Source organism: Micromys minutus (assembly GCF_963924665.1).
Source record: "Micromys minutus genome assembly, chromosome: 31".
NCBI lineage: Eukaryota > Metazoa > Chordata > Mammalia > Rodentia > Muridae > Micromys > Micromys minutus.
In genome coordinates, this window is record NC_137966.1 from 23,570,576 (window position 1) to 23,590,835 (window position 20,260).

The following is a 20,260-nucleotide window of genomic DNA, read 5'->3' on the forward strand; positions in this document are numbered from 1 at the left end:
CCTGAGTCTCCTGGGATAGGTTGAAAGGGTCTGAGGTTGGCTGCTCTGTAAGAAAATAAAGCACCAGTGAGTTCTGCATTTTATAGGTATAATGTTATTGTGGGCAGGGTAAAAGCTATCCATGTATTGTTCAAACGCTGATTTCTGGGCCCCCCCTCCATGTGCTTGCAATCCTTATTCTGCCCCAGTGTTGTATAAACATGGCTCCTCAATTATTCCCTGATTGCACAATAAAGAAGCTGCTCAGCCAGTGACTGAGCAGGGAAGAGAATAAGGCTGAACTTCTTCTAGGCAAGGATGGGGGGCAGAGAGAAGAAGTGAGGTTTCACCACAGGGTGCGAGTCCAGGAGAGGCCATGAGAAGGCACCTGGAGCCCAGAGAGTCGGATCAGAACTAAGATGCAAGTACGTGTAGGTATGTGGTGTAGGTCAGAGGATGACCTCAGGGGTCAGTCCTGCCTGCCACCTGTACTTAATCAGGCTTCTCTTTTCTAGTGCCTCCACCAGGCTAACCTGTCTCCACCCTGCACCTCCCCACAGGGGCACCAGCATCAGTCACCACATCCAGCTGCTCTGTGGCGTGGGATCCGAACTCAGGCCCCACACTTGTGCCCCTGTCCCTTCATCCCATGAGCATCTCCCTGGCCTCAGTTCTGTATTTTGAACATGAATTGCAAGACCAGCAGAGTGATATCACTTTCCTACAAATTTGTCTTCACCATGAAAACCATTTTTAGGGACTGGAGAGATGGCTCAGTGGTTAGGAACATTGGCTATTCTTCTAGAAGTCCTGAGTTCAGTTTCCAAGTACCTACATAACAGCTCCCAGCCATCTGTAGCTATAGTCCTACGAGATCCAGTGCCCTCTCCTGGTGTGCAAATGTACATGCAGACACTTATATACATACGCAATAAATCTTAAAAATAAACATTATTTTTGTATCCCTCCCATCAGGGACTCAGGAACAATGCATTTCCTCAGGTTGGCCCAATGTTTTATTTTGCTTACTGTACCCTTGTCTATAGGTTCATATATGTAGCTAGACTTGCCTCATCAAACTCACCGTATAGCTCAGGACAACTTTGAACTTTTTGCCCTCCTGCCTCCACCTCCCTAGCATTAGGATTCAGTCATGAGTAGCTATGCCTGGTCTGTGCAAAGCTAAGGTTAGCGCTCACGGTTTCATACGTTAGGTAAGCCCTTTGCCAGATGAGTTTATTACCTCACCACCTTTACATTTTTTTTTCTTTTAAAATTATTTGGATGTAGGTTTGTGCACATGCATGCAAACGCCCACAGAGACCAGAAGAGGGTACTAGATCCCCTCAAACTTGATCACAGGAAGTTGTGAGCCATTCAGTGTTGGTACTGGGATGCAAACTCAGGTCCTCCAGAACAGCAGAAGTGTGCTCGCTGTTAAAAAGAATATTCTTGGTGTTACAGGCCAGGGCTACACAGAAACTCTGTCTCAAAACCATCATCTCTCCCCACCGAAAAAGAAAAGAAAGAAAGAAACACACCAACAAAGTGAAAGAAGCCGAGCTAAGCAATTTCTTTGTAAAAAGCGTCACATCAGTGAGCACAGCCTCTGGGCTGGGGACATTCGGTTTGTATTTATTCTAACGCAGACAGTGATGTGCCTCATCCCATTGGTGGGAGCGCCACCTCACAGTCTAACTTGATTGGCTAATTGGCACAGGTAGGAAGGATGTGATAGTCAGTTCTCATGAATGTCTAGGTTTAAACAAACAACAGGTTTCAGGGTTGGGAGTTCATGAGTTCATGCTTGGCAGACTTGCTGCGTATTCTCACTGACTGACTGTTGAGCTGTCTCCACGGTCCCCAGTCCCATTTTGGTTTTAAGGATAATGCGAATGTGTTGGCTGTTAGGACAGCAGCCTCTGCTCATCACTTTGTTTTCTGGTTCCGCTGGTTTTTATGGGGACTCGGCTGTCCTTACTGTTCGTTGTTCCCTTGAATGTGATGGTGTGTGTGTGTGTGTGTGTGTGTGTTTGGGTGCATGTGGAGGAAGCCAGAAGACCAAGATCTCTGTGGTGGTTTGGATATGCTTGGCCCAGGGAGTGGCACTATTAGGAGGTGTGGCCTTGTTGGAGGAAGTGTGTCACTGTGAGGGTGGGCTTTGAGAGAGCTTTCTCCTAGTTGCCTGAGGAACAGTCTTTTGTTTGCCTTCAAAACAAGATGTAGAACTCTCGGCTCCTCCAGCACCGTGCCTGCCTGGATGCTGCCATGTTCCTGCCTTGATAATGGACTGAACCTCTGAACCTGCAAGCCAGCCCCAATTAAATCTTCTTTATAAGAGTTGCCTTGGTTACGGTGTCTGTTCACAGCAGTAAAACCTTAACTAAGACAATCACCCAAAGGGGTTGTGGCCCACAGGTTGCCTAGTTGTTAAGAGCATTTGCTGCTCTTACAGAAGACTCGACTTTGGTTTCCAGCACCCACATTCAGTAGCTCATAAGTACCTGTTACTCCAGCTCCAGGGGGATCTGATACCTTCACCTGGCCTCCATGGGCACTATATTCACATGTGCAAATACACATGCATAGTTAAACAGTTTTAGCATGGTGACACGTGCCTTCAGTCTCAGCACTTGGAAAACAGATCCACTGTGGATCACTTGGAGTTCAAGCATATCTGTCCTTAGTTTCAGGGTAGCCAGGAGCAAGACTGACCCCATCTCAAATAAAAAATTAAAACAAAAATGATCCTTTAAAATTTTGTTACCTTTATTTATTTATGTGCACGTATGGTTATCCATAGTAGACAGTTCTCTTTCCACTGCCTGTCCTGGGGGGTGACGCCAGGCATCATTCTGCAGCAGGTGCCTCTGCTCACTGAGCCATCCTTCCAGCCCTGCACTGTTTCCAATGGAAATAGATAGAATACTTTCCCAAGACGAGTTTGGACAGGCCCAAGTGAATCAACCTCATAAAAATCATTTTATTTTTTGTATCTATGTGAATGCCCAGGAGTCCAGAAGAAGGCCTTGGATACCCTGGACCTGGAGTTATAGGTGGCTGGGACTTGCCCATCATGGGTGCTGGGAACCAAACCCAGGATACTCTGGAAGAGCAGCAAGTACTCTTAACTGCTGAGCCCCATGTGGACTTTCCGTGTAGACCAGGCCGACCTTGAATTCTCAGGGCGTCTCTGCAGTGCTGGGACTAAGGCCAGCAGCGCCATGCTTAGCCTGAGTGACTCTCCAGGGAGGGGCAAGAGTGTATCTTCTTTCTTTGCCAGGAAACCTCCAGCTTGAGCACCGTCTTAGGATCTTTGGGGCAGTTTGGAATGTGTTGTCTCTACTCCGTGTTCACATCCTAGTCTCTTGATCAGGAATCAGAGTCCTGCTCTTTCTATTCCTGGTTTTACAGCTGCTGATTGTGAGGGAGGGGTCCATCCTAATGACCTTCAAGCCAGATGACATGACTGGTCCCTAACATCCCCTGGAGCTGAAACTGTGGGTATAACCATCATAGCCAGCTCTGTTTTGATGGAAACACACACACACACACACACACAGAGAGAGAGAGAGAGAGAGAGAGAGAGAGAGAGAGAGAGAGAGAGAGAACTGTTGAATTCTCAATCTGGATTCACACAACTATAATCTGCAAAGCATTAATATTGAATGTATGGTGCATGTGAGTGTGCGTGTGTGTACTGATCTGTGTAAGTACACACAAAAGCCATAGGTTGATAGCAAATGTCTTTTTCAGGTACTCTATCTTAATTCTGACACAGGGTCTCTCACTGAACCTGGAGCTCACCGACTGGACAAGACTAGCTGCCCAGCAAGCCCCAGGAACCCTCTTGTCTTGACCTCCTCAGCACTAAGATTACAAACACATGCTACCACACCTCGTTTTTTACATGCTTGCTCAGGATCCGAACTCATGATATCTCCCCCACTTCTGAGGGCACGTTTCTGTTTGTATGTGTTTGTGTGTACTTCTGTGTAGGTGTGTGCATCTGTGTGTGCATGGAGGCTAGAGGGAGCCGTCGGGGGACCTACTGTATCACTCTCTGACTTTCCCTTGAGACAGGATGTCTCATTGAACCTAGAGCGAGGCGGACTGCCAGAAAGCTACATCAGGCCTTCTGTCTGTCCCCACAGCACTAAGGCTAGCAAGCATGCAGCCACACTCAGCTTTTCACATGGCTGCTTGAGATCTGAACTCAGGTCTTCATGTTTGAGCAAAAACCACGTTTACCTGCTGAGCTACCTCTTCAGCCCCAAGTATACCTTCGGATGGGCCTGACATCCGCTTGTAACTTATAGAACATTCTGAGAAAGTACCACACACTCCAGCCTGGGGCATGGCTACGGTTTCACTGCGGTGGGTGCTGCCTTGGTGTACATTAGGGACTCATTTCTCCTGTGTGGGCGCTGGGGATTGAACTCTGACTGTCAGGCTTGATAGGAAGCCTGCACCTGCTGAGCAATGGTACAAAGTGGGAGGGGAAGGGCCGTGTATCTTTGAGTGGCAGACTGCCCCACCTCAATGACATCTGGGCTCCAGACTGGCTTCCGTGAGGGAGCAAGGGGGAAACATACATTCCTTACTGGGCTATTGTTAGGGCTAAGAAAAGGCCAAGCATCTTTCAAAACACCCTGAGCAGATCCAGGTCACCACGAAGAAGGTGTTCTGGATGGGACTGGGACAAGATGCAGGCATTTCATCAGTCAAAGCAGCCTGTGCCTCACACCACCTCCTAGAACCATGGTCCTCAACCTGTGGGTCCAGACCCCTTTGGGGGGGTCAAGTGACCCTTTCACAGAAGTTGCATATCAGATTTTTACAATTCATAACTGTTATGTAGCAAAGTTACAGTTATGAAGTAGCAACAGGATAGTTGTGTAGTTGGGGTCACCACATTATGAGGAACTGTACTAAAGGGTGAGAACAACTGTACTAAAGGGTAAGAACAACTGTACTAAAGGGTGAGAACAACTATACTAAAGGGTGAGAACAATTGTACTAAAGGGTGAGAACAACTAACTGTACTAAAGGGTGAGAACAACTGTACTAAAGGGTGAGAACAACTGTACTAAAGGGTGAGAACAACTGTACTAAAGGGTGAGAACAACTATACTAAAGGGTGAGAACAATTGTACTAAAGGGTGAGAACAACTAACTGTACTAAAGGGTGAGAACAACTGTACTAAAGGGTGAGAACAACTGTACTAAAGGGTGAGAGCAACTGTACTAAAGGGTGAGAGCAACTGTACTAAAGGGTGAGAACAATTGTACTAAAGGGTGAGAACAACTGTACTAAAGGGTGAGGACAACTGTACTAAAGGGTGAGGACAACTGTACTAAAGGGTGAGAACAACTGTACTAAAGGGTGAGGACAACTGTACTAAAGGGTGAGAGCAACTGTACTAAAGGGTGAGGACAACTGTACTAAAGGGTGAGGACAACTGTACTAAAGGGTGAGGACAACTGTACTAAAGGGTGAGGACACTGCTCTGTAGGGTGAGCAGAAATGGCCTCACTTCCCTCTGCTCTGGAGATCTTGTTTCTAGACACCTGTTGTGTACCAGGTGAGTTTAGTGCCCTCCTGCCTTCTTTCTATCCCATTTCTGGTGGCACATACCCAGCCCTGTTCAAAGGCTGAGCACTAGGGTACTAGTCCTAACCTGTGCAAAGCCCTGAGGATAAACGAAAGGTGATTCAGTGAAGAAAAAGGTATCCCCTCCTGGTAGGCAGGCTCATAGCCACCAAAGCCTCTGCTTCTCTGGCACGAGGACCAGTCACCCCAGCAGCCGACCCCATAGGCACTCCTGATTGCAGCTTTATTTTGCCGTTAAAAACTTAAGAAAAAAGAAAAGCGCATTTTCAAAGAGAAATGAGCAACAACAAAAATCCTGCTGTCTAGTGGCTCAAGCCTCCAGACTGACCTCAAATGTTGAAAAGGAGCCGTCTCCCCGTGTCTGAGAGGCAGCCTGGAGAAGGAAAGTCCCTAGCCAGTCTTGAGGCCATCAGTCCCCCCGGGGTGTCAGGGGAAGCTGGTGCCAGGTAGCCTCATATCCACCCGGTCATGGTCACCCCGAGGCTCAGGCTGGGTAAGGAAAGCAGTGGCTTGTGAAGGGTGGGTGGCAGCATGCAGTGACTTTCCAGAGGTGTGTCCCTTGGCCTGGCTGCCTCCCAGTGATGTCCTGGGCCAGCTGGGAGTCCCTCAGCCCAGAGACTGGGAAAGTGGGGGCTGGTTCTCAGCTCTTCCTTTCTGCGCTTGGCAGCAAGGGTTGTTTCCCTCCCGGGTTTTTTGGCATTCTGTGCTGATGGTTCTCTTCCAGCCAAGACCCCTGACCTCACTCAGGAGTGAGGATTGGGGTAGAAGGTGAGGAGCTTGACTCCTTTGGCAGCTTGTGTTGGCTTGGGCAAAATTTCAAACTGTAATAAAGAGAAGTAAGGTTGTGCTGTGAGGCCTAGAAGGAATACTCTACCATCTCCTGGGGTGGGCTAGGGTCCCTGTGGTAGCCCCCAGCCCTCCTGACACCCATCCACCAGTGTCTCCCCTCTTTGTAAGCACAGCAGGTATGGTACTCTGCCTTCCCTCGTACTGTGGGACAGTGTGTAGGCATCAAGCACTCAGCCACCCACAGGTGTAAAACTGACAGGTGTCTGCCAAGGGCTTCTTGTCAAGAGGGAAGACCAAGATAGACCAAGATAGACTACCCCACCAAAGGGAAGGGCTGGGGGTCAGCACCTGAGGCTCTGGGAGCAGAAAGTATACCAGACCCAGTGCAGGGGGAGGGGAGGGAGGAAGGGAGGAGAGAGAGAGAGAGAGAGAGAGAGAGAGAGAATATATACCTGAGTCAGGATGGGAGACAGGGGGACAGGGGGGATGGGGGAGAGAAAACTCAGGTCATGCTGGACCTGAGTACTGAGGGGCCCAGACTGTGACAGTATTGCTGACATCTGGATGACTCTGAACATCCAAATGACTCCTCTCTGCTCTCAGGAGCGGCCGTAACATGAGGGTGTCAAGCTGCTGAACCATGGCCCCTGCGGACACCACAGGCCTCTGTAGATACTTCCACAAATTAAGCTAGATTCCTTCCTTGATTGGTTGACTGATTGATTGAGACAGGGCCTCATTAGCCCAGGTTGTCCTCAAGCTAAATGGCCAAGGGTGATCTTGAACTTCTGGTCTTCCCCTGCTGAGCCGTCTCACTTCCCTGTTTGTGTTTTCAGTCACTGGTTCAGTTTTCTCTGTAGTCCTGTCTAGATTTTAAATTTCATTTCTGAGTTCAGTCATTTGAATCTCATCATTAGTATAACTGCAAGTTTGCCTGCTTTGTGGATTTTACGCATTTTTTTAGATCATGTCCCACCTTTTTCTGCTCAAGTCAGAATTTCCTTCTCCTAGCTGTACATTTGATTTTTGATAACTGGAGGCATAAAATTCAGTTGTTGGCGTAAAGTCCTTTCATTGTGTGTGTGTGTTGAGTGTGGAGGCCTGAGGTCAACTTCAGGTCCTCAGGGTTTCTTCTTCCAGTACTTCCGTCCCTGAGCTCACTGAGGTTGACCAGAAGGCCAGGGAGCCAGACCTGCTTCTCTGTGGTTCAGTGTCTGAGCCACCATGGTTGAGTCCCCATGGATGAGCCCCCATGGCTAAGCCACCATGCCTGTGACCCCATGGCTAAGCCACCATGCCTGTGCCCCTGGCTGTGGCTTGGCTCCACTGGCTCTGGGGATGGACTCAGGTCCTCTTGCTGTATGCTGAGTCTCCTCCCAGCCCTCTGTTTACTTTCATCTCCCTTTGCTTCTCAGAATCAGTTATTCCAACAACCCTTCTAGGTCACACTCTCCACTCTCCTCCCCAGTTTCTGTCTGTTTACTCTAAGCACGGGGTCTCTGTCATTTTCATTTCCATGATTTTGTGTGGCTTCCTGACAGCAATGCTCAGCTTACTGCGCATATAAGGACAGCATTTTAATGCCCTTGTCAAGAAACTTAGCGACCGGCTTTGTCTCTTGAAGGCTGGTTTCTGGAGGGATCTGGTTCCTTTGAGCTCACGTATTTTCATGAATATTGTACACCTAAGCACAGGGAAAGACTCCTGGCTTAGCCTGTTGAGGCCCCGCAGGTCTCCTCTCTAGAGGTCTTCATCTGTGAAAAGCTGGTGGGCTGAGGTCTGCTACCTTAGCTACCTAGTTATGCAGGGGTCCCCACCATTACTGTCCCCCAGATATTCAAACTACACCAGCGTTGAGAGCACAGTGCAGGGTGAGACAGCAGCCAGCTCCCAGGGCAGACCAGATGAGTGCAGCACAGAGCTCATGAGCTCTGACCGCTTCCTTCCTTTCCCAGTGGGAAGCCGGGAGCTGGGCAGCTCTCTTGAAGCCCACACAGGGTAGGGTATGGGCTGACTGTGAGTGGAAACACTTATGTACAGGTGTATACAGGTGGAGGCCAGAGGACAACCACCAGTGGCTCCTCAGGCATGGCCAATCTGATTGAGACTGGGTCTCTTGCTAGGGCTGAGCCAAGCCTTTCTGTCCCCCTTTGCAGCTGTGCTCTGACCATATATGGTATGGACCTAGTAAGAGTATCTGAGACACCATGTGCTTCGTGACTAAGGGCTCTGGGCTCAACACTCTCCAGCACACCAGGAGGCCCTTTCTCCGTACTCCGGGTTACACAGTAGGTACTCCCTCCACACCCTAGGTCACACAGTAGGTCCTCATTCCACACCCCATCACATTTTCCATTTCACTGACTTCCTCCTCTGTTGTCTCAGTTTGTTGAGCAGCACACAGCCGACTCTTACATTATTTGTAGACATTTCCCTTGTCCTGCTGTCCATCTTTGAATGTTGTCTTTTGTGTCTTTAGGACTCTCAGGGTGCCCCTGAGTCTGGGCCGTGAAGGTCTCAGGCATTTCCCATTGCTGTTCACTGCAGTGGTGACTTGTGGGTTGAATAAAGAAGTCAAATGTGCTGTCACAGCCAGTCTTTGACAGGTTCACAGGTGTCACCTCAGAGATACTGATACAGGTTCTGAGTGTACAAGGTTCAGAGGGCCCTTAGGATGCTTGAGACATGGCTTGGTGGCCAAGGTCTCAGGTGTTATGCCCTTAACCCTCAGGAAATACTCACTGGGTTTTATTTGTTTGTTTTTTGGTTTTGGGGGACAGGGTGTTTCAGTGGCTGACCAGAAAGTCCAGGATTCACCAGTCTCTGCCTTCCCAGCACAAGTATCACCAGCACACCACCTCACCCACAGTTTTTTGTTTTTTTTTCCTGGTTCTGGAAATCTAACTCATGCTTGTAAGACAAGCTCATTATCAGCCCAGGTATCTTTGCTGACTTTTTCTGTTTGTTTCCTTTTCTTTTTAAGAAACTGTATTGACTTCTATTTTACATGTATGAGTATTTTGCCTGTGTGTGTGTGTGTGTATGTGTGTGTGTGTGTGTATGTGTGTGTGTATGTGTGTGTGTGTGTGTAGCCTGTGGAGGCCAGACCAGTCATTCCCCTGGTGGCAGTGGTGAGCTGTTACATAGGTGCTGGGAATCGAACCCAGCTCCTCTACAAGAGAACTATGAAGCCATCTATCCAGCCCTATTTGATTTTATTAACACAGAGTTGCTATGTAGCCCAGGCTGACCTCAAAGTAGCATTCCTCCTGTCCCTGCTAACAGGGCTAGCTCTTTCTTCATAAAAACCACGTTGCACATATCTTTGTTGGAACTCTGTGCTCACTGCAGAACTGAGTACCTGTCATCCCTGTCGGAGTTCAGAGAAGGCACTGCTTTTCCATTTGGGCTGGGAGACCAAGGCTAGATCACAATGAGAACTTACCACACTGCAGAGGAAGGGCCAAGGGCACAGAGTCCTGGGCGCACAGGTGGATGTAGGCAACCGCTAGCTGGCAGGCAGACTGGAGCTCCCCAGGGTCACAGGTGTCTTGGACACACAGTCTGAGGAATGGGGCAGGGTCCACCTGAAACCAGTGCCAGCCCATCACTGTGCTGGCCCGCTGGCCCCTTGGAAGGGCATAGGCTAGACCAGGCCTCTTTCATTCTGTGGTTTCTCTACTGACTTGCCCCGGGGCCAGGGTCAGCCTAGCACTCACCACCTGGAAGCAGTTCCCCAGGCTGGACCAGGGTTCTTGGAAGAAGGCCTGACAGGTGGTGCCGTGCCCTAAGCATGGCTGCCGCATCTCCTTTCCAGTGCCACAGTTGTCACCCACCTGGATGGGAACACAGAACACTCGATCCTCTGCACGCTTCCCGTGGGCACACTGCTGGTGTGTATCAGCCTCAGCGAGGGGCCTGTGTGGAGTGTGAACGCTCCTGCGTCACCCTGGACCTGTGCAGCTGTCCCCCACTTAGGGGTGGACGTGGGAGAAAGGGTTTTCCTGAAGCTTACCTGCCAGGCCCGGGTGAGCTCCTCCAGGCTGACAGCTTCTGTGCCATCAGGCAGCAGTAGCTCATCACCTGCCTCATTGTTGTTGGTACCCAGAAGGCCAGCAGATACTCCTGCAGGGCAAGAGGGTCCTGTTGGGAAGCTCCCCAGAGGACTGTGTCTTGCAGTGCCTTCCCTTCTGTCCCAGCCCACCCTGGGGCGCTTAGCTGCATGTTGGGAACCTCAGGAGAGCTGACTTCACTCTATACAGACTGTCCCCAGGGAAGAGAGCCAAGCTGGGCCAGAAGCCCTGAGCCAGAAGCTGGCCCTGGGGACAGGGGTGAGTATCCAGCTTCTGCTGGGTCATCTGTAATGGGGTAGGAGCCACCAAGACTGAGAAGGAGGCAGCTGTGTCACACTAGAAAGGAGGCCAGCAGTCACGACCACCCCAGCAGGGAAGCGACCAGTCAGCAAAGGCGGCCACTGAGATTATTTACAGCTCTTGCCCACTGACCTGTGCTCTTCTTCCCCACCAGGGAATGGGCTAGCTAGAAAAGCCCTTGTGGGGAGCACCAAGCCCCACCCACCATGGTGCCGCAGTCCCAGCGTCAGGCTGCAGAGGCCCGCTGGCACGTCACAGGAGACAGACACACCATCCTTGCTGCTCAGCTCAACCCTGGACCCAGTGCTCAGTGTAGCAGGAGGCGGGTCTAAGTCCCAGCAGCTGTCCCAAGGCCAGGCAGCGTCATAGAGCCTGTAAGCCTGTGGACCGCACACAGTGAGTCTTGAGTCACTCCCAGGGAGTCCCCCATACCTCCCACACACTCACCTTCAGGCTGGGGTACAGCACAAGGGCTGTGTGGTTCAGCTGTACACGAAGGGCCGTGAACCCCGAGCTTGTGCGGCTCAGCACCAGAGAGAATGTTTGCTGAGAGAAGTCTTTGGCTAGCAGGAAGCTGCCACAGTATGGACCCAGGCCCCATACCTGCCCATCAAAGGTCACCATGTACCTGGCACCAGCCACCACAGCATGATCTGAGAAGAGGACAGACCAGCTCAACACTAAATGTTAACTTCCTGCCCAGAAACAAGTGTGCTTCCAACTCTGGGGACACTCCCGAGACGCTGAGCTCAGGAATGTTATCGCACAATAAACCACTCCATGCCAAGCCTGATGCTCAGACAGATGCTTATAGCTCGCTCGCACAAGCCAGCCATGGCGCTCCCTCTTCTCCATAGGAGGATGAAGACGTTATATAGCGGTGTGACCCAGAGGCAGCCTCTCGGGTCTCCCAGAGGCATAATGGAGTCCTCAGGGTACTGACACTGTCTCCTCAGTGGGGCTTTATTAGCCGCCTTCCAGTTCCAACTGGAGCTCAGCCCTCTATTTCTCCACCAAGGCCCTCTGGGAGAAGGCTGGCCTCAGAAGGAGACCCCCAGATGTTGCGTATGCCCTCTTAGCCAGCTAGGACTTATATTCTGGACAAAATCCTGGCAGGGTCAGTAGCCCCAGATGACCTCACTAAGCCCAGGAACTTGTGACTTGACAGGCTTTCTGTGACTGCTTGTCATCAAATCCTGTGGGACTTGCTTGGCCTTTCACTCTACAGACCGAGGACTGATTCCCAGGAAGTGGACAGGACAGGCAGGACTCACACTTGAAGGGGCGCCTCAGTAGGCGACGCTGGAACCCATAGAACTTGGCTAGCACATTAGGTTCATACAGCTTGCGGAGTGGCCACAGGAATTTCTCCTCCACCAGGTAACTGACCACCTGGGCAGCATCCAGGGGCCCATCCCCCACAGGCAGGATTGGCAGCCTTACTGTCACGGAGTAGCTCCTGAAAGAGATACAGAGGAGAGGGAACCCACAATAAGCTGAGGTGGTTCGTTGAGCCTCACTTCCTTTCCCTGAAGGACAGTGACATCACAGGGCTGGAAAGGAATCACAGAGGCTGTCCGCTTAGAGAGAGCTTGCCTCTGTCTGCACAAGATGGACCAAGGTCCTCCAGCAGAGACACAGCTCTCTGTGCAGACACCAAGGGAGGCAAAGCCAGGGTGTCTGTCACAGTTATACAAACACAGTAAGATGATGCTGAACGGGCCAGAATAGGAACCCAGCCAAAGGGGGATTGCCTGAGGTTCTACAGGCTAGGGAGAGACTCTAGAACTTTCTCAGGCTATGGAACAGGAACCCAGCAAACCCGGAGTTGGAAATAGTGAGAAAAGTCTGGGCTACAGTGGAAGGGGGTTAGGCGCTGGGAACAGCCTACTCTCTCCACCCAGTGCTATCTGCTGAAGCATTCGCTCTACACAGACCCTGCCAGGTTTGCAGCTGTCTCTTCACTCATTTTCCTTGGAGGTGTGTTCCAAGTTCACAGGTGGGGAAACTGAGGCAGAGTACGAATCCAACCAAGAGTTAGGACCAAGTTTCCCATACCCAGGAGGCATTATGTTGCCACCTTCTGGGCAAGAAGGGAACTGCAGGCATTCTTGTCGGCTCCCACCTGAGGCCGGCCAGTTCCACTTTCTGTGGTTAATCTCTCCTCATCCAACAGCACCAAAGGGCAGGCACCCCCACCTCAGCCCTCCAGAACTGCGTGAGGAAAGTCCTGGGCTCAAGTCGTCCCATTTCTGCTTCACAGTGCGTTGGTTAGACATACACAGAAGCTCGTGGTTTGTCCGTTGTCTATAGCGGGACCTCCGTCCTTCCAGCTGTTGAAGCCAAACGCTTTGACATCAGCCCTCACTCCCCCTTTACCCCCTACATGCAGCTAGGTCCTCTCCGGGCTGGCCTTTTAAACACAGCTGGATGCTGACTGCCTTTCATCCCTTCCACACTGACTTTCGGCCAGCCCTACACGCTGTCCAGGCCACCGGGATGGACCTTAGCCGCCAACTCTCAGGCAGCCTGAGCAGCCCGGCCCCTCAGCATGGGGGCCAGTGGGAACTGAATTTCTAAAATGCATAAGGACTCACCTTTCCTTGGACCAAAACCCTTGTCTGTGCCCTTCTCCAAGCAGAAGCCAGGGCCTTAGGCCACCCAGAGCTTGCTCAAATCCCGCTGGCTTCCTTACTATTCTTCAGACTGGCACCACGTGGCTCTGCACCAGTTGTGTGCCCTACCCAGAACTGCCCACTCAAGCTCATCCCTGGGCTGGCGAGATGGCTCAGTGGTTAAGGCAGTTGCCACCCAAGCACAAGGTCAGATACGCAGAACCACACAAAAATGTGAAGCAAGCATGACGGAGCTTGTCCTTTCATTTGCACAAGGCAGATCCCAGAACAAGCCGCCTGGAAAGACTAGCTTTATCAGCGGACTCCGGGATCGATTGAGAGAGCCTGCCTCGACAAGTAAGGTGGGAAAATAATTATTCTCTACCAACTAGAAGTCACACCCACCGAAATGTACTTTAAACGGGGAGCCGTCCTAAGGGGAAATGGACCGGGTACAGGCCTGACGCTGAGTGTGGCAGGATCATGAGAGACATACGTCCCAGCACCACTTACCTGGCTGAGTAAGAGTAGATGCTCAGCAAGGGTTTGCAGAGCTGCTTCAGAACCCTGGAAGCCTTAGCCTCAGTCCAGGACAATGTATGGTGGATGACCTTGGGGGGCGGGGCAGAGACAGCAGTCAGAGGTACCCTCACTGAGCTCAGCCCCACCCCACCTTATCACACACACCCCTTACCAGCTCCAGGGTATCCATTGCGGCTCCCAAGGTCACCTGGATGGGCCTTAGCCTCCAACTTCTTGGCAGCCTGAGCAGCCAGGCCCGAAGCCACTGCCTGGCTGCCTCAGTCCGTTCTTGCCACACCTCATCTAGAGGCCGTAACATCACCTCCAAGTAGGCCTCCTTCAGCGTGGCCAGAGGCTCTGCAACAGGTAATCACCCCGAAACCTCAGAGACCCTACAGTGAGAACCCCTACAACACAAGCCAGGCAGGCCAGCCATGCCTAACACCTGAGCCCTAGAAGACACAGGGCCTGTGCTCTGGAGTAAGGTCTGGAGTGGTACTAAGCAGTGGGCACTAGGACCGCTGACCTGGAACTGACAGGAAGGCCCGCTACCCCCTGCTATGCAAATGTGCATCCTCCACCAAGCTGGGACCTGTGTGTGTGTGTGTGTCTGTGTGTGTCTGTGTGTGTGTGTGTGTGTGTCTGTGTGTGTGTGTGTGTGTGTGTGTGTGTGTGTGTCTGTGTGTGTGTGTGTGTGTGTCTGTGTGTGTGTGTGTGTGTGTGTGTGTCTGTGTGTGTGTGTGTGTGTCCTCAGGGCTTTCCTGGTGGATGTTCCTGAGGGCCTCACAGTACAGTTCTGGGGAAGTGGCTAGCACCGAATGGAGTCGGGGGGGGGGGGGGGGATGGATGAAGCCTGGGCAGTAGGCATAAGCGAGCACAACCCTGGAGCCTACTGGGATGAAGAAATTGTGCCCAGGCGCCAGAGGTCGATGAAATAAGCTATGAGGATCTAAGGAGATTAGACTGCTTTTCTGACTGAGATAGAGGTGTGAAGGTCCAAGGTTCATGGGACTAGGGGTGGGGCTGGACCAGTGCCCTCTCCTATACGCACGTTCCAGCTCCTTCCGCAGCTGCTGCATCTCCACCTGAAGCTGCTCCAGGTAGAGAGGGAGGTGGTGAGTCAGCGCGTGTCTGGTCTGGCCTCTGCTCCACAAAGTGGCCACCGTCTGGCCACCCGCCTGAACAGCACCTAGCCCAGCCTGAGTCAGAAGCACCAGACATTCTGCCACGCTGTCCAGAGTGCCCACCGGCTGTACCTAGGCAGGGAAGCCAAGGCAGGGTCAGTGGGAGACGACAGAGCCAGCCCTCTGCAGCCTCTTGTGCCAGGACAGAGCCCCTACATGTTTCCTTAACGGGCTGCTACCCACCAGGCTCTGAATGCCTCTCGCATAGTCTTCTAGGTGACGGAGCCTCTCTTCCAGCTGGGCCTGCACCTGGGAGCCGATTGCTGTCATCCGGGACTGCGGGACAGATGGGCAGGTGAAAGAGAGAGAGAGAAAAGTGCTCTGGAAATGTGTGGGCCGTCCTGAGGGATCCACTGTGATTTTCTGGGCACTGTTCACCCAAGGGCTCTGGGCTCTTGGCCAACAGCCCAGCCCTCTTACCTCCAGATGGCTCAGCAGGGTCCCCTGGCAACCATGGGCAACTAGAAGGAGGCTCTGGTTAGCTGCCTGAAGGGTCAGGTGCCCCAGTGGCTGGGCAGGCTGCTTGCCTTCACTTTCCTTCACTTCCATGGCTCTCCTATGGGCACACGCCCTTAGTATCACAGTCTCTTCCCTGCCTCCTGGAGCCAGGAAGGAACCGAGGTTGTATCTGTGCCTTCTCTGCCTGCCGGCCCCAGTGCCCCACACACAACCTTAAGATGCTGAGTTGTACCACTTTTAGTCATCCTGTCTCCTGGAATACTTGAAGCCCCCCACTTCACACCCACCTCTGGGATGGGTAGCCCATCCCCCACCCACACCCCCACAGCCTCACCCGACCTAGCAAAGTCAATACCGGTATCGACAGGAAGTTTACCCCAGATTTGGGGGTGGTTCTGTGCTTCTAAGCTCTCAACAGGATAGGAATAGGGATCCCTTGCACTCCCTCGGACAGAGGTGGGGCCTAGCCTAGCCAGTTGACGTGGGGACTGTCACCTTGCACTAACCTTCCCCATGGGCAGCAGAAGCATGAAGACAGCGCAGGGCCCAGGACACCAACAGTCTTAGCTTCTCCTTCTCCATACTTCCTGCTAACTGGACCAGGCTTTTGGAAGCTGAGGTAGAGATCCGGCCCAGCAAGCTGAGCTGCTGAGCCCTAGGGCCTTGGAGCTATGAAGCAGATAGTAGAGACCTGAATGGGCCTGGGGGCCCGGGCTGCCCCAGGCTCAGGAAGGGTTAGGAAAATGCCCATTCTTCCAGGGAGCACTGGTTTTCCTGCCCTTCACCCCTGCCACATGGCTCAGCACCCACCATGCATCAAGAATCCCAGGGAAAGAGGACCTCTTGGAAAAGGTGAGGCGACTGGTAGAGGATTCATTGAAGGCAGCCATGCCTGCCCTAGTCTTCGTGCCCTGTATTCTAGGCTAGATCCCACTGCCGACAAGCTATGCAACTGGAATAAGCCTCCACTTGATACTGTAAAATGGCTGAGCCAGCGGTTCTCAAAGCTCAGCAGAAATCAGAAGTTCTCTCAAGTCTTAGGAGTTGAACTGCAACCGTCTCTGATGTCTTTCCAGAGGTGGTCAGGGGAAGATGAGGCCACAGTGGGTTAGAGTGGACCATGAGTACGAACCGCCATTGCTAAGGGCAGTACAGACCAGGGCAGGAGCAAGGACTGTGGGGCAGCAGCCACGGCCAATCAGTAGTCATTGAAGTTAGCAGTGGCCGTGCCGGAAGATCCCACCTTCAGCTCAGCTTCCGTGGTTATGACCAGAGAACACGGACCCGCAGGCCATGGCACAGCTGGGGCGGGGAAGCCGTCCCTGCAGATGTCCTTCCTCTGTTTTAGGGGCTAAGGCTGCCTACTTCACAGACCCCAGAGCAGAGGAAGGAGGATTAAGGGTGGGGCCACACATCTTGGGTACTCTCTGTCTCTGATTCCAGGAAGTTGTATCGAGCACCCGTTTATAGATGCTGAGGCAGAGCCCGGTGCAGGTTAAGAAGTGGCAGGCACAGAGACTTGGCATCTTAAGTAGAGATGGCCGCGGCCTCTGGGCATGACCTTGGTTGTCAGCTTGACTAAAATCCAAGCATCTGTATGTTTGTTTGTTTGTTTGTTTGTTTTTTTAAGTAAGTCATGTAAAGTGGGTACGTGTACTGTGTGTGTGTGTGTGTATGTGTCTGTGTGTGTGTGTGTGTGTGTGTGTGTTTGGGGCTGTCTCTGTGTAGCCCTGGCTGTTTATGATTATGTAGACTAGCCTGCCTCTGCCTAGAGGGCTTTCATTACCACACTTGGTCTGGAAGGTCCATATCTAGTCCAGATCTTTTGAGGAGAGAAAGTCCATCATTAACCTGGGCCACACCTCCTGCTGTCAGCCTGTCTTAGGACACGGAAGCTCTCTGCCTGCGTGCCCTCACTCACTGGCATTAGAGCCTACATCTTCAGGGTTCTGGTGTGTCCTGAAGACCAGCTGAGACATCCAGCCTTGTGGCCTGAGCAGCTACTGAAGTTTTGGATCTTCCATTCTTAGACGGCCATTGTTGGACTAGCAGGACCACATCCTGTAAGCCGTTCTAATATGTCCCCTTTCTCTGTGTACCCATTCTATCGGCTTTGTTCTTCTAGAGAGCCTCGAGTGGCACTCCAAACTCATCACATCTGAGAAAAATAGAAGCCATATTTTGTTTATACGGAGAGAAGGGCCACGGAGTGGTACAGGAGCCACTCAGAGGGCCTGGACAGACTCCTAGGTTCTTAAGTCTCCCCAGAAAGAAGTCCTGGACCATCAGGATGTAGACCTGAAGTTCCAAAAGTGACCACTAGGTGGCATGGCTGCCCAGGCAGTGGGGCTCCCGCATGGAAAATGGAGAAATTGCACTTGTACCTCCAGCTGCCCAGAGAAGTCAGATGCGTTATGTCGACTGTGGTTGTGGAGAGTTAGGCTAAAGCTCAGGCCCTGGTCAGGATCCGGGACAAGACCCAACCGATATTGAGAACGCAGCAGGAGTGCACCCTGGTCCAGACTGTGTTCCCCAGAGAACGAAAGGGCCTGAGGGAAGACAGCAGAGGCTCCAGAGGAGACACGGGAAATGGCTCGGCTCCCACTAGACCCTGGCCCAGGCTGTGATCCCTCTCACCTGGATTGCTGTGGCAGGCTGTGGGGGTGGCAGGCTCTATTGCCCCAGCCACAACCCTTGTCCAGCAAAGCTCCTTAAACGTGGAAGCATGCCCTGCTAAGCTGCTTGCTTGTATATGATCTGCAGGTACCCTGAGACCACTTGTAAGCCTGTTCCCATCCTTCCTAGCATCCCCCTGTTTTCCTCCACTTCCAAACAGCTCCGGAGGGAGCAGCACCTCCCACACGTGGTCTTCCCTACATATCTTCCTTCTCTCACCGAGGGGAGGCAGGTGTCATGCAAATGGTGGACATAGAAACGCCATGACAGCTCTGCCTGCTTTGCTCATACCCTGCCTGTCCCGGGTGCTACCCCCTCCTCAGCGCCCCTGGTTCAGCTGCACCCCACCCTTTTCAGCAGACTCACCCTGGGTAAGTTGCAAAGCCCCAGGTGGAGAGCATGGTGGAACTTGTGCGCATAGTCAGTCTCTACTGTCCCCTGGAAGCTGTGCTGGGCACAGGGGCCCGAGAGGGTGTGCTTGAGCGTGGCCTCTGCGTGGACCTTGTCCCACGGGGGCAGCTGCTGCTTCTGGAATGGTGGGCCGTGACACGGGCACTTATCACATACAAAGGAGTGCCCACCGTACCCACAAGTGCTTATCAGCCACACAGGGGCTGGGTGCCTGCAACTCCAGCCTCGCATCTCAGGGTCTCAGAAGCCCAGGGGTGAGGTGCAGAGGGCTGAGAGTGGCATGCTCTTAGACTGTCCAATTTCAGTGTCTGGCTTTTGTCTTGAAGATCGGCACTTAGCCCCACAGGAAGCCCTGGTTAAGTGGGAGACACTGAGCTCCCACCTCCTGCTCCGTGTCTAGCAGGCCCCTAGAACCACCAGTTCCCTAGCACTAAACTGAGTGCTTGATTTACTTCCAGGAGGTCACGTGACCATCATACCCATTTCAGACGAAGCAAGGGTCGCCCAATGGAATGGATAGCCTAGGTCCCATGGCATAGCCACACTTGAATCCAGAACTACATTGCCTTTAGCTTGGTACTTCCCCCTAGGAGGAAAGGTCCCCTGGAGGTGACCTGCCCTGAGCCTGGCTCCCTGGGCCTCACCTCATAGGTCACATTCTGCTGCAGTCGGTGTTGGCCCCAGGAGAGATCAAACTGCTCACTGAACATGGCCGGGGTCTGAGTCAGGGCCCCACAGGCCTGCAGTGGGCCCAGGCTCCAGGTTCCTTGGAGCTGACAGGAACAGGAGGTTAAGCAAAGCCTGCTGAAAATAAGGGATCTTGGCAAGAGCTCGCCAGTGAGCCGTACACACACACATTCGTACCTGACTCAGGGAGGCGGCGAGGCAGCCGTCCCAGGATGCCCTGTGCACAGAGGACCGGTCAGCCCAAGTGATGTTCAGAGTCCCAGGATGGCTGTTCCAGGATGGCTGACCCTGCATGAGGGACCAGCAGAGGAGAAACCGTCACCACCGCCATGAGGGAAGAAGCTGGCAAGACTGTGGTTGCCTTCATCTTCCCCTGTAAGGAAGTGGGGCTAGAGACTTGCACCCAGAGCCCCCTACTGGGATACTGAGGAAGACCACTCCCTTGATGACAGGATGTCAGCCGGTCCCTCTGGGTCCAGAGTATCCTGCCCTGCCACAGCTTAGCCCAGGCACAGGGCCTTTGCCCTTGCTGTCCTTGCTCTCATTCCCGGGATCCTTGGCTGATGGTCTCATCTGTCGTGAAGGTCTCACTGGCCTTTCGAATCCATGCCCCTATACGCTTGTTCCACAGTGTCTATCACACTCTGATTTACAGAACAAACAAGCACCCATCTGCTTGCATGTTGCTGGCCTAATACACTCCCGTTCGAGGGTGGCAACAGGGGGTTCAGTGAAGCCGCACAGAGGACGCACAGGGGTGGAGAGGCTAGCTGTCCTGCTTCTCTGGGGTGGCTACGTATGCGGATCGTCATACAGATGAGCTCAGAGGCTCTCAAGAACCATTTTCTCCTTTGAAAACCCAGAGCTATGCAAGTGCAGTGCATGCACGGGGCTCCAACCCGGGCACACAGTAGGCTTTGCACGGGGCTCCAACCCGGGCACACAGTAGGC

At 52.5% G+C, this 20,260-nt stretch overlaps 1 protein-coding gene across 1 annotated transcript in view; it reads right to left on the reverse strand.

Annotated features, from left to right (window-relative positions):
- Positions 1–6,306: 6,306 nt before the first annotated feature.
- Positions 6,307–20,260, reverse strand: part of LOC308440451 (uncharacterized protein) — a gene marked incomplete at its 5' end in the record, with an annotated part of 109,286 nt that continues 95,332 nt past the window's right edge. The window contains 17 exons of the mRNA XM_080942559.1: positions 6,307–6,414; positions 9,828–9,969; positions 10,102–10,269; positions 10,398–10,507; positions 10,961–11,135; positions 11,203–11,408; positions 12,030–12,214; positions 13,884–13,981; positions 14,065–14,249; positions 14,944–15,148; positions 15,260–15,352; positions 15,497–15,675; positions 16,042–16,204; positions 17,920–18,084; positions 18,578–18,739; positions 19,267–19,395; positions 19,487–19,597. Of these exons, the coding sequence (XP_080798685.1) occupies positions 6,410–6,414; positions 9,828–9,969; positions 10,102–10,269; positions 10,398–10,507; positions 10,961–11,135; positions 11,203–11,408; positions 12,030–12,214; positions 13,884–13,981; positions 14,065–14,249; positions 14,944–15,148; positions 15,260–15,352; positions 15,497–15,675; positions 16,042–16,204; positions 17,920–18,084; positions 18,578–18,739; positions 19,267–19,395; positions 19,487–19,597 (2,481 nt within the window). The 3' untranslated portion in view covers positions 6,307–6,409. The remainder of the gene's footprint in view (positions 6,415–9,827; positions 9,970–10,101; positions 10,270–10,397; positions 10,508–10,960; positions 11,136–11,202; positions 11,409–12,029; positions 12,215–13,883; positions 13,982–14,064; positions 14,250–14,943; positions 15,149–15,259; positions 15,353–15,496; positions 15,676–16,041; positions 16,205–17,919; positions 18,085–18,577; positions 18,740–19,266; positions 19,396–19,486; positions 19,598–20,260) is intronic.